At 42.9% G+C, this 23,185-nt stretch overlaps 1 protein-coding gene across 1 annotated transcript in view; it reads left to right on the forward strand.

The window, feature by feature from the left end:
• The first annotated feature begins 4,512 nt into the window (after positions 1–4,512).
• The window catches only part of LOC147055658 (cGMP-inhibited 3',5'-cyclic phosphodiesterase 3A-like), a 43,448-nt gene continuing 24,775 nt past the window's right edge, over positions 4,513–23,185 (forward strand). Inside the window, exon 1 of the mRNA XM_085914886.1 lies at positions 4,513–5,376. Within this exon, the coding sequence (XP_085771012.1) occupies positions 4,513–5,376 (864 nt within the window). The remainder of the gene's footprint in view (positions 5,377–23,185) is intronic.

A 23,185-nucleotide genomic window follows, 5' to 3' on the forward strand; every position in this document is an offset into this window, starting at 1 on the left:
ACAAAAACATGTAAACTGATGTCGAAAACAGCTCGAAGTGGGTCGCCGCTTCTTTCAGCCCGTCACGTCTGGCCCATATGCCCCGTATGAAAGCTGACTTTTGTGCGGCGGCCAAGCGGCGTACACGGCGGACGCTGGTGTTTTTCCTGGCGCCCGCGCTTGTCCAAACACCGTGGCATTAGGACGTGCCGCCTGCTGTGTCAAACACTGAGCAGCAATTTGCTTTTACATTATTCAGGACGAAGCGGCAAGTATGTCTACCCTCCGTAGAAGGCGCGCTCCTGACGATTAGCGTTCATCTCGAGCGGATATTTGTTGTCTAGCAGCATCAACTAACTCCTGCGTGATGGGAGTGCGCTCCTTTGAAAACTTTAAGTGTGAAATATTTAAAACTTCTTGACAACTTTTTTGACTCCTGGATATATAAGCAATAAATGAGTAGCTCCTTTCTCCTTCCCACAAAGCACGGAATTACATTATTCATCTGAGGGAGTGTTTCAAGATTCCCTCTCCCTGTGCCTACAGCGCTGCCAGTGCCATCCACACCATTGAATAAAGTTCTAATTCCATTTCAATATTCTGCCCTATCATTCTGCGGCAATAGAGCGGCGCTCATCTTCTTTTCGTATTTGCATGCTTAAAAAACACAGAATGCTTTTTTTACCTTCATACACTCCGACATAATGGGTTGAAAGGAAGAATATATTAGTATAATGTGCTATTGTGAGTTTTGGTTTTTTTATGTGAATGGTGAGAGGATTTAGGAATCACGATACAGATGAGTACCGCTAGGGGGCGCATTATCATTGCATCAGGGGATTGCTATGCTTTGCTGTGATTTGCACAAAAAGTCGAACCATCAACATAAAATGTCAGTATTCCTCACGAGAGCTCAATCGGCGTTTTCTTTGGCTTCTTATAGTTACTTCAGGGGGACTTTGTTTAGCAGAAGGAGCAGCAAATGAAGACTGAAGTGGACCTTCACAAAAAAAAATTATAGCCGCTGATTCACACTCACACTTCAAGCGATAGAGCACCAAACATCTTTTGATGCACTGCTGTGGAAAAACTGTGACGCAATATCTACTTTTGAGGTAGCATTTTTTTATTGAACCAAAAAAACGTGGTGTGATTGTCAAGATGGAAACAAGAATAACGAGGAGAGACAGTTGTGCAAACATTTGTTTTGCAGAATCTTTTTTATTTGGCTGTCACATCGGATGTGGAGGGCAATTGGAAATACCTTTTCATCTTAATTTTCAGCCGGCTGCCACCAGTCCGCACCAATTCAGTCTTATATATACAGTATTGGTTCTTTAGCTGTAATTTCCAACATACTTATGTCTACAAAGTGAAGCATGGAGAGTCTCTGTCACCAAATGTGTCATCTATGAGTCAATGTTTGTGGTCCAATGAAACGATATGTGGAACATGTTGTTTCACCATAAGAAAACAAGGGGTTGCAATTTATCCATTGCAATGTGTGAGCATTCATTTTGGTTTTTGGGTTTAAGTTGCTAATAAATACTGTTGTGATTGTTTCATACAGTTGAGTTTAGGTGTGTTGTGGAGTCGGCGGCAGGCCTAAAAAGAAAAGATGCTTGTTTTTAGTTCACGCTCTGCATGCGAGCAAATTGTCATGTGGCAGCTTCTGTCATTGTGTGTGCGTGCGCGCTCTTGTGCAGATACATAGTGTGTGCGTGCGTGTGTGTGTGTGTGTGTGTGTAGATGGATGTTCAAATCACCTCAGTACCTGGAAACTTGGCCTCGAGCCGACCGTGTGCCAATTTGGGCTGGTAAACATGCTGGATGGCTCTCACTTTCCGCACAAGTGTCAAAGACGACAGCCCCCCCCCCCCAATTGATCAATGAAATGTCCAAAGCAGATAAGGTTCATGGCATCGAAGATTCGTCTTTTTTACAATCCGCCGATACACTGTGTGAATGTTAATGCTTATATTACGCCATTGCAAGTAAATGACTGGACATTGTGTCCATATGCTGCTCTGAATACAGACCTTGTTACCATGGTGACAAGGGTAGTACTGGGGATTGGAACAGGCAAACATGCATCTTTGACTTGCGAGTGTCCAACATGTGGAGGAAAAAAAAGAAAGAAAATAAATTAGTTTTTTAAATTCGTTTTTCGATTGTGAAATGATTGTCTTGCTTCAGTATAGACTGGGAAATACTGCTCTAACTAAAATATGTGTCTGCAAGCCATTAAATAAAAGTCCATTTCACAATATCCTATCCGAGTATTTAACCAAACTACTTGTCATGGCGAAAAATGTCCTACCTTTTCATGTAAAAAAAAAAAAAAAACATCTCAAGATTGCCTAATGCATTACTAAAACACACACACACACACACACACACACACACACACACACACACACACACACACACACACACACACACACACACACACACACACACACACACACACACGGAAAAACCTGTCAGCATTATGATGAATCTCCCTCTTCAAGGGCCCAAGCGTCACCATGTGAACATTCAGCTATAAACACACACACATACTCTTTTCTCCAACGTTATCTTGGTTTCTTGCTCTTATCATCACTTTGTTTCTGTTTCAGTCATTATGAAATACACCAGTAAGAAGGATTGTTTTTGACTCCCCCTTATTCTTCGGAAAACAAATCAGTAGGTGAGGAAATAAAAATCCCGTGCTGGTATGTGGAGCCAGCAGCTGTCCGCTGTGTTGCATTTAGTTGATGGAAAGGATCAAGACCTCCTGTTAGCATCTCTTCCTCTCCCTTGCTTCTCTATAATCACACCTGACATGGCTCATACACAACCCCCCTTTTGCTCAGCATCTGCCTTGTAAGTCACATAAAAACAAAAAAAAAAAAAGGAATCAGGCCTATACAGATGTGAACGCACAGTGCACTCTCGAGACCCACGAGCGGAAGGAAACATTGATGGAAACCGCGGCTGTAACAAAACGCATCATGGGTGACACTTAAAGTATGATGAATATTTCAATGACCTGGAGGAGTGGGGGGCATGAAGTCAAGCTCAAGGGGGGGGGGGGGGGGGGGGGTGTTGCAGCAAATTTATCGCATTCTGCTTGGCATGACCGATCTGGCGCTTGTGACGTCAATGGCCAATTTTGCTTCTGCTCCGATCTCTTCACATCACCGCATAAGATCCCTTTGAATGCAAAGTGTTCTTTTCATTTAGGTGCAAATGTGAAGTGGTGACACACTGCCGAAGAGTCGTTGTGGAATTCAATCAAGAGACGCTTAAGTTACGTGGTTTGCCCCTCCACCATAGCCATGCCTGAACTCATCTGTATGCATCTGTTGAGAAATGCTCACACACCAAATCATGCTTTCATCCTGACTGCTGGCCATGTTAAGTCAGCTGCGATAGAGCGCATCTTTGCCATGCAGATGTCACCAAATCTTTTTTGAACATTTGTGTATGAACGCAAGTAAAAACAACCACAAATTTACATCGATAAAAATAATTTTGTAAAATTCATACGGGATTAAAACAACAACAACTGGATATTATTATAAGGATTTTAGATAGATAGATAGATAGATAGATAGATAGATAGATAGATAGGTAGGTAGGTAGGTAGGTAGGTAGGTAGGTAGGTAGGTAGGTAGGTAGGTAGGTAGGTAGGTAGGTAGGTAGAACAGTGTCTTATAAATAATGTCTTTTATTCTTTATATCAACTTATCCTCACTTCCGCCAACAACCCAACCAGTTGTGTTTACCATTTACACTCATCGACCTGCATCATTGCAATTACTTCCGTTTCTGTCATCATTGAACTTCTGTGGTGGCAATGCACACTAAAATCAAAACCCAAAATACACTTGAGGCGTTCACCCAGTTAAACAGAGCTGGAGTCTGGTGAGATTAAGTTTAGAAGTAAATGACTTTTTTCCCCCCCACGTTTAAAGTGTTTTTTTTTTTCACAGGTGAAACTCAAATTTCTCACATGTACGTACATACATTGCTGATATAGTGAGGACGCCTGCGGGGCGAGCTGAGACTGGATTTGGGGAGCATTTTGACGGCAGTGCTTTGACGGAATTCGGGGGTGTGAAATGAGCTCACGATTTGTTTGGGGGGGGGGCTGACAAGCGGACTTTGTGAACCTCGACACGACCTGGCGGACACTACTTGTATCCTGGGAAAGTGACGGACGCATCCACCATCACCCCCTCGATAGTCACGGAGCTCGGGAGTGTCTTTGACAACGGACGGATATTAGCGAGACCTTTGTGGTGCAACGTTTGGGCAACAATGACACACGGGAGACTGTTTTGCGCGAAAAAGCAGGGTAGGTTTCAGATCCACGCGCAAAAAAGAAAACAAGAGCAAATGTGGCGTGGAGTGGCGGCAGGTCACTATGCCTAACGGGAGACCCATCTTGCACTCCCCGCGCCCGCAATAGTGTGTTTATTTAGCGGTGTCCCGTGCGCACAGCTCCGTAGATGCACCACAGGATCGCCCTCATTTCCTGTGGCCATGCCTGCACATTTGGAGCGGACGCGCGCTGCAGAAAAAGGCTCTGCCTGCGCGCCGAGCCGCAACGGTTACGCGCAAACGCGTGTCGTCCCACTGAGCCGCGACGCACAGCGCGCGTCGTCGTGGGAGAGGCTGGCGTGGGCCCACGCGTGGACTTGCGGCGGAGTGGGCTGCGCGGCGTGTGCGCTCGTGCTGGCCGCGCTGTTGAGGTGCGCACATTGGAACTGTGAGTTAAGCGCACTCCCGCAACTGCAGTCGTGCTCTCGTCCTCACTCGCTCGCAGGCTGCCTTGCGGAGTTGCTGCTCGCTTGTTGGACTGCGCTCTCGCCTTTCTTCAGCGTCCTGTGTGCCTTCTTTTGGCTCGGCATCTACCTGACCCACTGCGGCGTGCTGCTCCAAACAGCTCTCTTGCTCCTCACCGTGTTTCACTTGGCCGAAGCTGCGGCGTGGAGCCTCCTGGACGGTCCGCATGAAGTAGCGGCCGCGCTGGTGCTCGCGTGCGTGGCCGGCGGCGCACTGATGCTAGCGCGCCTGGACCGGGGCTCGTCAGTGGTCGTGGTCGTCAGCGTCGTGCGCGCCGTCTCGCTCTTGTCGCTGCACAAGGTTCGACCGACTTGGAGGCCGTACGTGGTGTACCTGCTGGGGGTCGTGGGCATCCTCCTGGCGAGGTATGCTGACAGGCTCCTTGCAGGTCAAGGGACACTCGAGGAGGGCTGCACCCCTGTGACTGGAGCCAAGGAAGACGTCCCCACATTTAAAAGGCGCAGGAGGTCCAGTTCGGTGATATCCACAGACATGGCACACAGTCAGTCCAACAGCAAGTCACATCGCAGGACCTCTCTGCCATGCATCCAGAGGGACCAGGTAGGATCCCCCCCCCCCCCCCCCCCCCACGCTCACCAAAGTGCACATCTCTTTACTGTGTCCTGATTTTGCAAAGGCTTTATGATGAATCATGCGGACGGATGCAATTGTTGGGGCAAACCTCAACGTTTCACAGCAATTTTCAGATATTTTCGAGGACTCAATCTGTTTTTGGACCAGTTTGTGACATTGTTTCAGGAGGAGTTTTCAGGAGGCAATTCACTTTTCTTTTCTTTTCTGTCAGGTTCACTTTGTAGGCTTTGTTTTGTTTGCATTTTTCACCTGAATATATGCCCCTCCATTAAATTGATACATTACATTCTTATATATATATGATTGAATCGTATTGAATTGTTTTATATATATATATATATATATATATATATATATATATATATATATATATATATATATATATATATATATATATATATATATATATATATATATATATTTCTCACAAATTCTCATTTTGAAGCGGTGCTTTCTGATAGTGATGGAAAATGGGAAGATGATTTCCCTCATTTGCTAATTAATAACATTAAAAGGAGGCATAATTATAACTTCCTCACAATTTGAAGGTATTCTGTCCTCAAAGAAGAGGAATGACCGTGCGCTGCACGCTGCCCGGTTCACACTCTTTTCAGCTCCTGTGTGTGGAACATCAATGACTGTGCTGAATGTGTGAATGGGGGACTTTTTAGGTGTGATCAAAGTTGTGTGTGTGTGTGTATATGTGTGTACATGTGTGTACATGTGTGTATGTGTGTGTGTGTGTACTGCTGGGCTGTCAGTCGGCCAGCTTAGAGGTGCCCTAACTGTACTAGTAGCACTTTAGTGGTCCTGTTTGTTTTCTTCCTGGTCACACATATAAAAACACGCACACCTTTAGCATTTTTACAAAAAATATTTCTATTTTAACAGTATTATTTTCTGCAGATACATCTCAGCTGCGGTTCCGTATTAGAAGGTTACGATCCACTTGCAAAAAAAATGTCACATTTATAAGCAGGTGTACACATGGTTGATTATTCTACATCCTCATGTTTTTAAGCGCGGTTAAACAGGGGAATTCCCAAGAATACTCTCATTTATTGACAGAGCACAAACTTGTGGTCTCTAGGCATAGCCACATGAATTAAACCCCATCAAAAAAAAAATATGTACAGTAATTTCCTCTGTCAATGCTTTTAAAGCACATCATGCAGAAGTCAGTTTTCTATACCAGTCCAAATAATCCTGAAAACAAAAAAAGACATTGCTCATCATAATTAACGCAAATGAAGCATTTGACCCCGGATGAGACGTTGCAAAGCTAAACCAGAGCGTGATGGAACAAGTGGCGTCATCTGCACAGCAATCGCACGCCGCGTTTTGACTCACAATCTAGTTAAGATGATGAATCCGTTTTCCCTCCCAGCAGCCCTGATGGATGAAGCGTCCCGTCCCCCTCGCACCCGGGGGCCTCTCATCTCAGGCCTCGCCAGTTGACCAGTCACGACCTGCCTGTAATTGAGACACACATGGCCGACACATGCCGTCGTAAGCGTCTCTTGTCCGTGTGGTCTGTAATGTGTAAACAAGCCCATCGTGACCCGAGCCCGTCATCGCCTCGCTCACGCAGGGGCTGAGAAGCGCAACGTGAGGTTACAATGGGACTAGCACATGGCGAGAGGTGCGTCAAGTGTCAAAACCGAACGTGTGTGTGTGTGTTTCCTCTCAGAGGTGTTTAATAAAGTCGAGGCTTTTAACAGTAGGATATCGTTCACTTTGTTGGCGAGTGCTGAAGAATAATGCGGATGGCTTTTTTGTTTCATAGATCTTTTGAAAAGGGCTCAAAGATTGACGATTTCCGTCTAAAACAGTTTACTTAGAAAATACATGAAGCAATGAGGAATTTCTAATTATCGTCTTCCTCTGAAGCTTTCCATGGATTGCGGCCTCTGCTAGTGATGCTATGAATACTTGAGTTTGTTGTTTATGTTCTCGCTTTACTACTGTATACCATTTCTGGTAGGGTTTGTACAAGCTATTCAAGTTTACTCCTCCACAATGATGTCTAAAGTATGATGTCAAGTAGACTGGGGGTCATGTTGCCCCTCCCTCCCCCAAAAAAATAGGCCATAAAGAAAGTGATCAGGCGGGGGACTGGACAACGCTTGTTGTAAAATACACTTCCCAGTTTGACGGCAGGCTCTGCTCTTAGTTTTCCCTCTGACACCAACACAAATATTTTCATAGCCAGAGGAGGACATTCTTTCATAACTTGGATGATCAAGATATTCTTGAAATCTATGTACTGGGTAATAACTTCCTGTGGAATGGGATCCAAACACAATTACTGCTGCTGTAGTAGATGTTTCCTGTTCCACTAGTTTTGATGCACCCACTAGCAGTCAATTGTTTTGGGTCAGGGGGGGAAGCCCGATTTAACACACATAAAAAAAAAAGAAGCATCCTAGTTGGGAACTCAACTGCCTCAGTTTAGACTTTTTTGTTCAACAGTTTCATTTTTAAAGTGCTTGAGCAATGATAGTGAGATGAACAGAAGCTGAAACCAACACGGGGTATGTCTCATGATTGGAAGATGCCATTCTGGCTCCCGGGGCACAGTCTATTAGCTGTGCATGTGCGAGGAGGCGAGCAGTGGAGGAGAATGAAAGTAGGTCAATGGAGGTTTTGTTTGGTAGCCAGGCAAAACAGCAAGCGTGCTCTTACTCCCCCAAATTGTGGAAGAGTAAGTTCACCATAGTCTGCCCTGACTTTTATCATGCTTCTGTTTTCATTTGTGCTCGTTACCTTCTCCATGTTTGGCCGCACAACATAAAGGCACATGACACTTTTTCTGGCTCTAGAAAAAAATAAATAAAAATCTTCTCGCCATCGCTTTGCTATTCCTTTGATCATTCAGTCGCCTTAGATGTTTCATACCATTTATTGTGTCGCATCTGTCACTGCAATGGAGGGACGGTATAATTTTACATCAAAGTCCAATAAGGCAGCAACTACAACGGTAGGATGTGTCGGTGGGTTTTAAACAGTTGATAGATACTCTACTAGCTAACCTGGTTAGGAATTGATTTTATCCAGAAAGCCCAACCTCAAATAACGAACACAATCATTGGTGCTGATTGGTCCAAATGAAGTAAAAGCCCTTGCCGTAGACATTGACAATTGTGTTTCTATCAATGTCCATTTCTTTCTTTCTTTCTTTATGCTGCAAGATGACAACATAGACTTTGCATGCTCAGAGAGATACGTGGAACAAACAAACTCCAAGTCGCACCGCGACAGTGACCTTGGCCAGTCGAAACTAGTTTCCTCTCAATCTCAGTCTTTGTTTAATTAATTAATTAATCTGTCTATGCCAGTCGCTTTGACGTGTCAATTTCTCTACATCTATGAGATGCTTTGTGGTGTTAAAGCAAGCTTTTGAGTTATAATACAAAGGCAAAGGAAAAGCTCGTTGATTTATTGTCAGCTTTCTCAAAGTGGTAACGTCTCCTTCCTGTCGATCGGACATTGATCGGATTCTAGAGGAACGCCGTCAACGTGGCGGCATATCGTAAGAATAGTAACGATTTATTATTTGTTTATATTGAATTGTGACTGCCGTACTCTCATTGGCGTCACTTTCAGGAGCTAGTGACATATCGCAGCTCCGGAAAGGAGTCGTGGCCTTTTCTCCACAATTCATGACAATGAACCTCATCTGCCTTCCTACCGTTTACTATGGAAACTACAGAAGGGGTGATTGTGTGTAAGCAAGTGTGTGTGTTGCCAGCAACTTGATGGCTGCCATCTGCTGCAGGCCGCAAGGTTGAATTCGCCCCCAACAACCACGCTGAGCCTCAAACCACAGACTAAACCCCAACGCAGCTGGAAGTGCTCGACGGGCCTCCTGTCTTGACTGGCGTATTAACACCTCGGGAGCTTATGAAATACTGAGCGTTAGAACACAATCAAAAAACTGAACGCAATCCAGGATTTTTCTCCGAGAGATCCAGTTACATGCGGTGGTTTCTTCTGCTTTCTGCTCAAGACAAAAACAATTATTATCAGTTAGCATAAGAGAATCGAGTTGAGGTGAACAGAATGTTCCTGGAAGCAAAGTGTGTGTGAGCAATGTGTGCTTTTGTGTGTGTGTGTGTGTCTCTAAATGCATTTACATATGTGCCTGTAAGCGCTCGCCTCAAAAACGGACTATCCGTATTGTTGGAAATATGTTTGTATGATGTCGGACCATTCCAGAATAATGTTTCATGTATCGAACGGAACAAAGCTGGCATCCTCCGTGGTCCAAAAGGCTTTTTTTTCCTTTGTTTTGTCATGGGGGTTAATTGGGGGCATCATTTATAGTTAACCACAAACAGCCCTGACCAATGTTACTCCTTTTAAATAACAGTAAGAGTTGCTTGAAAGGAGTCATCCAGGGACACGAGGTTGGCAGGGCTTTTTAAAAGGCAAATGCACGCAGTCTGGGAAGATGCGAGTATTCCACACAGTAATCGTCAAATAAAAGTGGATTTATTATACTTCTATATTATTATTATTATTTGGACTTAAGTCAATTTCAAAATTCCAGCACGCATATGAGCCAAGCAGCTGTTGGCTCTCCTGGCGTTCACACAATTGTCCTGAAAGTGATCATGAACTCATGTGGATGTATTTTCCTTGTTTTGGAAACATAAAGGCACAAGATTTTCAGTGTTTCGTCAAATTTATTATTGACATCTCTGCATCTATTGTTGCTCGACTTCTTCTCTCCAACCACAAAAACTGCTTTAATCCGCTTTACGGTGGTCTTGTAAGCGACTGAGGATGGGCCGGATGTTGCCCGCGGGTTGTACTTTTCCAAGTTCTGCTCTGAATTGTTTGTCTATTGCAGTGATTCACAACACAGATGCCAGTTGAAATCCAGTAGAGGAGCACATCACTTTGGAGAAGGTGTTTTTTTTTTTTTTGGTTGGTATGTACATGGGTGCATGCTAGTGAAGGATCTCTTAGACACTGACCCTCTACATGAGGGACATTTCTGAGCTGGCATTAAATCAACTGCAATGCGAAGCTGCAGCGCACCCCGAAGGCCTACCTGTGGGCCGGCTCGGCAAAGTCATCCCCTGCACACTCAGCCAACAGCAGCATCCAAGGATGTCGCTAGTTGTGCCGCGGGCATGTGCTCAATCAATGGACACACACTCACGTGCCCCCAGGAAAGCGGTGCTCCACTGTGTGTGAACACTATTTGTATGTGGAGGAGGGAGTCGTGTAACTGCTGCTGCAGTTGCTGGAGTGCGCACAAAGCAAATTCCCTCTCTCTTGGTGTGACGTATAGCACAACTGGGGCTGCAATATCACCCCTGAAACATCGCACTGCAGTTCTAATGGTGAATATAAAATGCGTGCTCTTCTTGGTATCGCTGCGACAGCAGCATACACAATTTTTTTATTTTTTTATTTTGTAGTATGTTGCCAGTATTGTGTTCTGTGATGGATAAAGATGCATATTTTTGAGGAAAAAAGATTTGAAGCCATCAACATTTCATATTCAAGATTCGAGGGAGACAGTTCTTACAGGGTAATCAGTTGTAAAATCTGCATTCATTTAATTTCATTAATTCATATTAATTTAATCCACCTTTGACATGTATTCAAAAATTCATATTTCAGAATGTCAGAATTATTTTTGGACGCCCCTTTGATATTGTTAAAAGATTCAAAATCGACGCAGGCTTGTAAGAAGTGAAGAAGCATCTTTCTCATTAGCATGATCACTCTAAATTGAGTGGAAGCATATTTGATTGTTTCACCTTTTGCTATAGACAAATCAAGATGCATTGTTTGTAGTAAATAAGTGATCTTTTTCAGATCAAATAAGTGAAATTAGATCATTTTCCGCTTTGACCGGCCACAATTGAACTTAGCTGTGACTACTCCCACAGTGGCGGAGCCCACCCTCTCGCAGATCCACCAATCTGCACACGTGGAATTAGACAGAGATACACCATGCACCAATTTGCCGGTTAAGAAAATAGAGCGCCTTAAATTGCGTTAGCTGTAGCATCTGTGCGAATGTTACATTTTAGCGATCGGCAGTGTTTTTACTGGGCGGGTGCTTGGTAGCAAGAAAGACCAATTATTCTTTACTGTCGCTAGAGTGTGGTGAAACTAGTAAGATATTTGACATGCGTGTCTGCGTCTCCCGCTGGCGTGATGCAAGCTAATGTGTTATTGTAACCTCTGCCTGCCGCTGCCTCACTGGCTGGCCATGCATCTTGTCTGGCCCTGCAGCCAACAAGGCTTCTGCTGTTCCTCTCACTGCTCAATGCCATGTTTTACTCACTTGTCAAAAATGTCCCATCGATCAATTTGCTTGTTTCATCGCTTGGGGACACTATTTACATGAAAAAAAAAAAAAAGTCTGCAACTTTATTATGGTAGCCTTTGTTTATGTCATCAGCCATCATTTCATGTGAAAATAGTACGGCCAGAAAACGGAGCATGTGAGGTGGGAAATGAAAAATGAGTCTGATCATTTCTTGCATATTTTATACACTGCAGTACAGACGATTGAAGAAGTCAGTCAGTCAGTCAGTCAGTCAGTCAGTCAGTCAGTCAGTCAGTCAGTCAGTCAGTCAGTCAGTCAGTCAGGCCATCTGGTTACCATCTTGTGCTAGCTAATGTTTGGCTAACATGAAGAAGAAGTTATTTGGGTGGCATCTTGGAGTGTAACAGACAAAAGCACAAAACTTTGTATGTCAGGCATGAATTAGTGTATTTTCAGAAAATAGTTTGTCAGGTCTGACAGACTTTTTTTTTTTTCTGAAACGCAATAAACATCAATGCATGGTCAAATCGGAATTGCGCAAGTTTTTTATAGGTCAAACTCTTCTTTGTACTTTTGAACAGTTTATCAAATTGTCAGCTGCTCACATTCTGAAGATCAGAGATGTGATCCAAGACCTGAATTCTTTCCTCGCAGCGTTGTCTTATTACTCTGTCATTACCTCCCTTTCATCCCATTGACATTTTATACCGTATTGTCTTGGCTGGCTGGAGATAATCGCCCTCAGCAATTTGTCTTGCTGCACTTGAGCGTTGAAATGAAGTAAGAGAAGTGAGTACTTTGACAGCTGATCGGTCAGACACTTCCTCCATTGTAAGAATGAGGATTGACGTGGTGGTTTTTGTACACGGTCCACCGAGTGGAAACGCAGAAGGCTCTTTTGACATCACCGGGAAACGTGACGCGCTTCTCAAGTAGCGAGGAGCCTTGGGTGGCTCGAGCAGATGTCGCACAGATGAGCCCACATGTATGAGCGCGCTCTCATCACACATGTGCGCGTCCAACTTTACACACACCGCCTTCGTTTTTCATTTTTGAAAAAACACAGAAAGTGAATGTTGGAACGTTCGCCGGATCTCTTTGCACGCGTGCAGGCGTGAAGTGACGTGGTCTTCATCTTGAGCTCTGACAGAAGAGAAGAAAGAAAAAATCAGTCTTGAGTTTTTTTTTGTTTTTTTTTCTGAAACCGGTCCCCGGAGGGTCGATTCAAACTTGAAGCAGCAACTACAAAACGTCTCTCGGCGCCAACGTTCATGTTCTATCAAGCGAACACGGTTGGAGAGGTTGACCCCGGGAGAACCTTGACTTCACAGACAACCCACTGAGCTCTTCTTTCCCTTTGTTTCCGATTCTGCGTTCACACTCGGATCCTTAAGTCTGTTTTAATCAAACTCGAGCTTATCTTTTCCTTTCTCGTGATTTGTTTCCTTCGGTATGAACTAGTGAGAGCGGACAAAATCAAGCACCCCCTCAGTATTAGTGTTGGAAATAAACTATGCACGCAACACAACCATGATCCATTCTGAAAGAAAAATATACAATCACGTTCTACTCTGAAGTGGCAGAACGACCATCTAGTTCCAAAAAAGATAAGTTACCCAGCACTGCTTGATTACCCATTCTAGGATGTCCATTCTCCCAGTTTACAACCCCATAGTGACCTCATGTTGTTCAGTTGTATTCTACTTTGTGAAAAGAAACCAAAACAGATGGAAAAATGGAGTTTACAAACCCATCAGCTAATTCAAGCCTGAGAAAGCAAACTACAAGTGTGAAAGCAACAACACACGTCGTCTTTTATAGAAAACTGTCCTCGTTCTCCTTCCCAAAGACACACATGACAAGGCATCATCCCCTCTGCCTTTTATTTGATTTTATTTTTCCATCAGATAGATGAATGGACCACCCTTCAGTTCCCAGATCCTTTGTTGTCATTTTATTGGAGGTTGGCAGTTCAGCCAGCGATCTGAGAGTTCTTGTGGTTTGAATACGAGCGTCACTGGCTCGACTAATTCCTCATGTAAACACATCGTCTGAGGCACACTTCTTGATAACTTGTTAGAATATCTTTTTTTGTTTGTTTGTTTGTTTGTATGCAGGCAGCATATGGAGGCTGTCTCCTCTGTGGGAGGTTAGAATTTCGTCTTTTACTATTAACAGATTGGTTTGTGTTCTGGCATTGTCTTTGTAATATTGCCAATGTTTTATGTGATATTTTTTGTTGAATTGTTATATTTTATGTTCTCGTAAAGCACTTTGTCTTTGCCGCCAGGGTTGCAATTATAAAATCCTACTGTTGCTAAACTCTGTTTTGTTTTCTTCTATTTATTCATGAAAGGAGACAAATGTCAAGTGACAGGTTGCAGGTTCTGGAGGTGTTTTTTTTTTTCTTTTTTTTTTCAAGACCGTTGTTTTTATTATGAGTTGGAAATGTCAGCGGTAATGAAGATCGGTGTCCTTCAAAGGAACAACTTAATTTACTGTAACTAAAGTCTTTACACTTGGTCACACCCTGGCCAGTCAGCGTGATACTTTCTGATATTGAGGGTCGGTGGCTTGACAACATTACATGCCTGTAAAGGTTACTCTTGATGGATGCTCATTCAGCTCCCTGGTAGCTGTAGTGCATTTTTGGAGGTCACCCGACACGCCGACAAAGGCAACAGGAAATGATTCTGTTGCGACGCTGCAAGGAGCACTCATTCATGTCTGCACTAGGGCTGAACATTAAGCACCATCCAAAACTAGCCAGATCCAAATTCAAAAATAAAAGCTTTTAGCCCCTGATAGGCTTGATTGTGTCATCAAGTCAATAATCTGTCCACACTGCTCTGGCCATTGGTACGAATGACCTCTGTTGCCTTTCCCCTCTTCCTCTTTTAACATGGCTCGTCCAAACAGCAGCCTAACCTTCCCGTTATGTTTCCACATTCTCCCTGTGCCAATTTGCATGTTTTTTTTTGTTTTTTTTTCCTCCTCTCCACACCCCTCATCACGCCTTGCCGTGCACCGTTTTTATTGTTTCCAGACAGCAGTGAAACATATTGAGGGAGACGTGTAGGACTGTTTGCGCACACATGCTCGGCTGAGGAGAAGAAGAATCCTTCCAGGAAAAGTGGCATCTGTGCAGTCCATTAGACAGACAGGGACTCTGCGCGGGCCGCTGACATATGGTGCTAAGCTGTAGAGAGGATGTGAAAGTAAGAGTTTACGTTTGAGAGCATGTTGGACAAGATTCACATTGCAAGATGGAGCCGCGAATGAGCTCCTACCGCTTTTGCACACACGGAGCTGAAGTATGCAAAAAGTGCAACTCTGAGAAGTAGCCACTCCATTACGGGGAGCAAAACTGTAAGATTCTGAGGAATCGTGGGGAGCTCTCACTTACTGTATTTTAGTGAGAGGGAAGACTTAAGGAGCAGAGTTGGTGTTGTGCCCACGTTTTAAAGACGGAAAGTAAAGAGAGGGCCGTTAGTTGGAGCCCCGCAGCTGCAATTTGTTAGCGTATTTGTGTTTGTATCTCTGAGTGGACTGGACCAAGTATGGAGTCAGGCCAGACCAGACCAGGATGTGTTCTACTGGGCAAACACGCTTCAGCTCTTGTATTTTATTTGACTTTTAGGGCCACCGCAGAACAACATTCCTCTCACATGTGTAATGGGTGGAACATGACTGCCTCACAATGTATTAGTGGGTCGAAATAATCGCTTTGGAGTTTCCAGAAGGAGGAAAAAAAAATGGCTGCTCAACTGCATTGTCTGCATTTGACACAGAAACTGATCTGTGACTTAATTAAGGTCAAATGAATGTTGCAACATGGTTTCTTTGTCTTTTGAGCGGGAAAGCTGACTTGTACTACAGTCGGCATTCTTCATTCGGAATTATCTCTTCATTGTGAATGATCGATTTTCCTTTTCTGTCATTGAAGTTGAACATTTTGCGTGGTTTTAATATGTTTCGAGTGAAATGGGGCCCAACGATGATATCATTTGCGTTCAGGTCTCGTTTCGGCAATTTTATAGGGAAAATCTTGCGGACAAGCTGATGATACACCGCTTGAGCTTTCACAGTTTTCCGTCACGGTTTAAACGCGTTTGGTCAAGCCAATAACAAATCACAATAAATTTCTCTGTCAATTCCAATTAAAGTGAGTGTGAATCAACTGACAACATCTTAGCTCAAACTGGTCCCAGTTAATGAGATATTTGGTACTAAACTGACAGAATGATTTCTCTTGAGTGAGGTGCATCTTTTCATATATTCGCACTCATTAAGTTGGTTGTCCTGGTGTGAGGTGCTCCAGCGAAAGCTGTTCACGGGGCCAGATGGACGGGATGGTGTACTGTTGGGATCGTAAGCCTTTAATGAGATCAGCTCAGATACACTATCATCGAAACCAAATTAGTCTGTGATGCAGTGTGCGCTAGATTAGGTTTGGCAGGCGCTCACTCACATTTGTGGCAGAGAAGTGACATCGAACACTTGTCCCAAATGTAATAACTGGACTCGCTTGGTTCACATTAAGAGCAGTGGAATAGATGCTGGATGACGTTCGCGCAATGTGACGCAGCGTACAAAAACAAAATGAGGTCACAGTGAACGTTATTGTCTGTGTGGATATTTTGGAGTCACTCGGCACCACGGTGTCTTTGGGTCACTGTCATCCGTCATTGTCGATTTGAGTTAAAAATAGTAGATAGCACTTTTTCCAACGTTGAGTATGGAAAGGTTTATTTGGTTAAGGATGACAGATTCCCTGTTAAGATAACATGTCAGGAGAGAGGTGGAACATTGTCCTCCATGTGAAAAGGTCGAAGATCTGGGACAAATTCCATTTTGAATTTCATGTTCAAACATCTTGCCGACTGCATGAAGATGTGATCATTTAGGTGCTGATTTTAATATTTGACTGAATATCTTAAATGAATTTTGAAAGCCACAAATATCATTTAGAATGAACTTGGACAGACCTTTAAAAATAATAATTATTATTAAAAAAAATGTATACTCTTGGCACAGACAGATGGATAGATGGGAAATTTAAAAAGTGGACCTGAACAAAGTTCAAACTAAGTTGTGGTCAAACTTCAAGGTTAAACTATAAGTGCCCCTTTTATGATTTTTATTTTTAGAATTTTACAAAAAAATAAAAGACAGGTACTTCTTTTTTTTTCATTTAAATAGTAGAAATACTGTATGTGATTGTGTAGCTGGTGTGGGGTGTTCCTAATTTTTAGCCGGTGACACTTGCCCTATGTCTAGACTAATGATCTTTAGGGTGGGAACATACAATGGATGGGTAACGGCGTCTGTATGGCATGCTTGTCTGGACGTCCTCTTCTCTGATTGGCAGCTTGCTCTTAATTACCAGACGGACTGTTTATCTTCACTGTTTGCCAGGATCCTTATCAGCTCTAACAGTGTTTTAACTCCCAGTGGAGAATGTGTGGGAGACGCTAAGAGGAAGTCAGCGGAATGTGTATGTGTGTGCCAGACAATAGCGGACGTGTCAATGTACATGTTTGATGTGCATTGGCAAACATGGGTGCCCGTGTACATTTGGGTGGGAGGGTATATTGCTTTTAGATTTGAATTTAACAGTGAAAAAAAGCCTCGATTACCTTTTAACTCCCTTAGATATTAAATATAGGTTTAGTTGTAAGGTTTTTGAATGAATTCTGCTGCTGTTAATATGGACTGTTTTCTTTTTATGAAAGTCGAAAGAATTTTTGCCGGTCGATTATAACAAATGGCAGCATTTTATAGCCATTGAAGTCCTTTTCTAAATTCCGTTCAGATTTCACAATGTGTGGATTTGTGGCCACAAGACTTTTTTTCAAGCCGCTAATCCATCCTGTTTACATTTATGCATTAAAAAGGAATTCTTTGAGTGAGGCGTCCCATGTGTGTGTGTCTGTGTGTGTGCGTGTGTGTGTGTGCACGTGCATATTCCAGCATGTGTGTAACCTGAGATCTGGCCATCTCCCCGTGTGTGAGTAATGGCCCCTGTTTTATTGGTCTGCTCCTGAACAGACTATGAGTAATCACATAATGCCTGGTCTGACGTCAGAGCCGTTTCCATGGCAACACAGTGCTTCCCAATCTGGGGAGGTGTGTTCATTTTTATTCCCCCCACTGAACATCTTGTCATATGCGCCCTGGATGGATACAGGATGACTTGAGTTAACAACCCCCCCCCCCCCCCCCCCCCACCTCCAAGTTCCAATCCATAGTTTCTCAATGCACTCTTGTAATATGTAATCCCACACTTTGTAGTCTTCTATCTTGTCTTTATTCCCTCCTCATCCTCTTCTACCTCTTCCACTCTCACTTTGGTCCACTCATCCCTTCTTCTTATTGTAGTCATCTTCCTGCCTTCCAGCTTTTTCATGACGAGACCTACATTCTGACGCTTACTGGGCCTTTCTTCTTCTCTCTTAACTCTCCAATTCCTGCCGATCCCTCTCTTCGTGTTCCACACCAGACGTGTCTCCTGGCTTACCATATGCACTGTTGCCTTCCAACTAACCACCAGGCCTCCGGTTTACTTTCCACTTTCAAATTTTTTTTTCTTTGCTTGCTTTGACAGAAATGTCCCGTGTGAAAATTGAATGTATTCCTTTGTATATTTGTTTTCATTAATGCAGAAAATTGGAGGCATCGCTAAATTCAAAAATGGAACGACAGCTTCATTTTTGATGTTCACGCTGCACAGAAAAACAGAATTAATGAAAAAGAAAGGTAAACCTATGGAGACAAAAAATATATATTTGTCAAGTAGTCAAAATAAACATGTGTAACGTAGCACTTCCGAGTCTCCTCCCCTAAGCCAAATGTTTATTGCAGTTCCAAAACTGACTTGTAAGTGGCAGCATGACACCAAAGTGTATCTAAACTTACGAAAAATACAAAGAATGAGTACCGGATATGCTTGAATGGTTTCGTTAAGATTTAAATGTTGCATCAAAAAGTTATTGTACGATGACACATCACTACAACATTACATTTCCACAAGATTAAAAAAAAAAAGGAATTAATGACATCAACTCTCGATTTATTTCGATTCTAATTCTGTTCAGTGGTGATGGTGGAATTAATCAGGCCAGCCTGAACAAATCCCTTTGACACAATGACACACTGACGGACGAACATAAAATGGACAGAATCCGTCTGTGTTATGTCTGCTGTCATTGCTTAGAGAGGAAACACCCATTTCCTTGCTTTCATGAAAATGTCAATGTTAAAAAGGGCAAAAGTTAATACTGGCTCAATGATGCTCAACTAACCAAATGAACTAATCAACACAATCTAATCAACTAGAGTCTGACTAGTTGTGGTGTGTTCAAGTCCTTCCGAAAATATTTGTATGTAAAATTATAAATTTTGATTTGGAGCCTAACTCAGTTTGCTTTGGGCGAGAGGCATGGTACCCAGCCAAACACTCCCCTTCAGACAATGTGACATTCCCATGTCAAGAGTCAAAATTCATTACAATCACCTCCTGATAGCTGCACCTTAGTCTAACCAGTAGCCCACCGTACAAAAAAAAAAAATCTTGCTGGGATGGCCTTCCTTTGTTACTCATAAACACGCACACACACGCACTAAAGTACATTAGTGTGCTGGTCCATGTGACTGGAGTTTTGACACTGGCAGCTGTATGGAGCTCTAATCTAATGAGGTGCATTTGAGGACTTTATTGCCACAGGCAGACTGTGCTTTGCCAACACAGGCACTGCTGAATGCACCTCCAACACACACACACACACACACACACATCGAGTTTTGAGCCAAAGTGCCATCTCAGCAGATGAATCGAACCTGGCAAAGGGCAAAGTCATCAGCTGTGACCCCACAATTGCACAAAGGACAATACGCAACATGCAACTATTTTGTTTTTCTGCAGTCATTTCCGATGCACTCAATGCTGCTCGCTTGTTTGCTGTCCATAAACACTGGTTTGTTATGGATGAAATGATGCAAAATGCTTTGTAACCCCCCCCCCCCCCCCCCCCCCCAACCTTTTTACTGTAACATTGGCCATTTATTATTGGTGTGTCGGCAACTTTGAGATAGCCTCCTGAGACACAGCAATTCATATTTGTCATCTGTAGAGGACGTATGTTTTTGATCGATATCTCTGAAGCCATACGTGCTAGCACTGTGTTAGTTCCTGTTGGCTCTTACAGAGGACATTCTAGGCTCGTCACATTTGCCATAAACAAGTCCCAATGTCCTCTCAAAATGACATATTGTAAAAAATAAATGAACACATTTTTTTACTTTTTTTTTTTTTTACTGTTGTAATGTTTTTTTCCACCCCTAAGAACCATGTGCTGTAAAAAAAAAAAGTAATTCAAAACACGATTTTTTTTCCTTTGGGTTTCCGGAGGATATAAAAAGTTGATGTCCATTTGCATGCATGGAGTACAAATGCAAATGCATTGGACTGTATGGAGCCATTCTTTTTGACAATTTTTACTGTAGTCCTTTTTTTTTTCCACCCTTAAGAATTATGTGGTGTAAAAAAAATATTTTTTTTTCTCTGGGTCTCAGGAGGATATAAAAAGTTGATTTCCATTTGCATGCATGCAGAGCAAATGCAAATGCATTGTTCTGTATGGAGCCATAATGCCTCTTAGCATTCCTCGCTTGTATGTCAAACACAAGTCAGCCCCATCAAGCTGTTTATGACTCCTGTTTATGGTAGCCCTCTTCTAATTAATGGAAGTACTTCCCATTACGCCAGTTAACTCTTCCACTGGGCCTGTTTTGTTTTTTGTTTTTTTAAACACAATTGTGAAAACAATCCAAGCCGATGAGCGTCATTTAACCAGAGTTACAACACATGTTATTTGTTTCTGCTTGCTTTACGTAAAGTGCAATCAAAGTTGTTCTAATCTATACGTGATAAGTCGCTGCAGCTTCAGGCGGCAGACCTCCTTTTTTGGACATGTGATTCTCAGCTGGACGTGAGCTCACAGCTTCATTTGATTTAGCCCTGCCATCATATCTAAGTGGCTAATTATGAGAACAACAAATTGCAGAAGTGTACACGGGTTGAAATAGTTGCATCATGAGCATCTTGTTGTTTGCTGTCTTGGGAGTGTGTTGTCAAAGGCTTCTGTTGCCACTGTTGTGTTCACAATTGAAGCTATTGTGACATCTTTGAATATTCCAGCCTTTAATTCATTCTGTTTGGATATCGGAGACTTTGTCATATTTGAGATGTATTGTTATGATTTGACTGACGCATTGAGCTGATGCTTTCTGTTCCCATTCAGTGATGGCTTGAATGCGGGTGTGGTATTTCTATTTTTTATTTTTTTATTTTTATTTTTTTTTAAACAGTTGCTGGCCTTCATCTTGACATCAGCTGCGCTATTATTTATTCATGTTGTGTACTTTAATACACATAGCGGTTCACAGTTGTGCTCTCGGTTTCGCGAGCATGCAGATGGCCAAGACAAAACAGCTTGTTTATTTATTTGATTGGGAGAAGTTCAGTAAGAGTAACACAGGCCCAGCAAAAGCGTGATCTCCGCTCCAACCTCGCCGCAGCTTTCGACACACTATCAGTGAGAACCGAGCCCGATGAATGCGTGGAATGCGCGCTGACGTCACCGCATGCATTGCATCTCCAGTCACATGGCTTGGTAAACATTGCTTGCGTGGTTTTGTGTATGCATGTGTGCGGTAGCACTCATGGCTGTGACCAAAATCATGTAGCCTTCCGTGTTGTCGTTAAAAGAATAACAAGTGCTTTGTATATTTTTGTAAGGATTCCTTCCATGTTTAAATGTCACTTTTAAAAGTTGTCACCAATGTTTGTCTAGCTTGTGGTCGGACCGAACACATACGTGTACGTGCAGTAGTTTATGTACAATACTCATTTTGTAAGCATAAGTCATATCTGATTGAAAGAAACTTCTGGGTCAGTCTCTGAGGGATGCTGTATGAACTGTGGAGTGCCTCAAGGCTCAATCCTGGGGCCTCTTTTATTTATGCTGTACTTGTTTCCTTCCTATGATAGATTTTTTAGAAAACATGGCATTGTGCAGATGACAGTCAAATCTACCTATGCTTTACAAGATTGATTTAATATTTTTCATTGCATATTTCTAAGTGCCTAAGTGGCTCGACAACATAAAGTTCTTTCAAGAATCCCTCAGGTCCTCTGATCAGTCCATAAGGTCCATCTTCCCTTTGGTAACTTTGATTTAACTTTGCTGTTTTAAATGTGCTCTATAAATAAAGTGATATGCTCTTGGAAACTGGCTAACTTCTCACTTATGATGAGTCCGCATCCCAGACCCCCCACAGTATTTGAGAAATTGAGTGCCGCCATCTGCATCAATGCTTATTAGGCACATTTGCAGCATGCAATTAGCTAGCTAGTTATGCCTACATGCTGAAATGGATCATTGTCAGTTGGGCATGCATATACATCACCGTATAAAGTTTTTTTTTTTTAGACTGAGTGTAAGCATGTGGCCTTTAGGCTATCATGGCCTTTGCTGGCACAGTGTGTAAATCCCTTCTAGTCACTGGAGGCTATAAGCAGATATGGCTCAAACATCAAAAATGGAGATTAGTCCAGTGGAGACTGACCACAGTGTCAAGAATGCAGAGAATATTTCTTTGGGGCAATTTGAATATTTAGTTATCATGCAAACTGTTACCAACACTGTTATCTTTGCTGTGTGTGAAAGATATTTTTAAAGTCCAGCGACAACCACATCAGTGGAAGAATGACTGACGTATGTATCTTTTGGGCATTGTGAGGCTGCGCTCAAAAAACATGGCTGTGTCTCATTTATTTTCCCAGAGGACCTCAAGCTTCTCATGCATTTGGCTCCCCCCTATAGTAGCAGCTTCAAGCTCCATTGTCACGCCAGCATGTCCTTTGAGAAGCCCTGCGCAGTCGGTCAGGAAAATCTGTCTTTGTACCTTTGCGGTTCCTGCAGATTCGTGCATTCCTGCTACTGAGGCCCTCTGGGAATGTCACGGACAACTCTCTCGCTTTACAAGCTAATGGTGGAAACCTACCCACGGGCCTTATGTTAGCCTCTCTCTTCATGCTCCAATGGAACTTTTTCCACCTTCATATAAAAAGAGGAAGTCAAGATTTATGTCCTTCTACATGTACACAGGTTTATTAGAGGCCAGGGATTAGTTGGTACTCGTGCTTTATTCTTTCGTACTTTATCAGTGAGTTATAAAGGGTGTCATTTAAAAGAGCATACTTTAGTGGGCTGTCATTGGCTTGTGTCTTTGCCGCAGTCCTGTGGGAAACTCGATGGAACTGTAAATGTTCTTCAAGCATGGAGTGTTTGTCCCGTCCTCTCTGATGACCGTAGACAGCGCACAGACCTTGCTGAGTCAAACGTGTGAATAAAAGATGAAATAATAAATGCGACGCACGCCGCATCGCACGCTCACATTCTACCGCCATAGTCTCAA

Source organism: Syngnathus leptorhynchus, chromosome 6 (assembly GCF_054491065.1).
Source record: "Syngnathus leptorhynchus isolate UIUO chromosome 6, UIUO_Slep, whole genome shotgun sequence".
NCBI lineage: Eukaryota > Metazoa > Chordata > Actinopteri > Syngnathiformes > Syngnathidae > Syngnathus > Syngnathus leptorhynchus.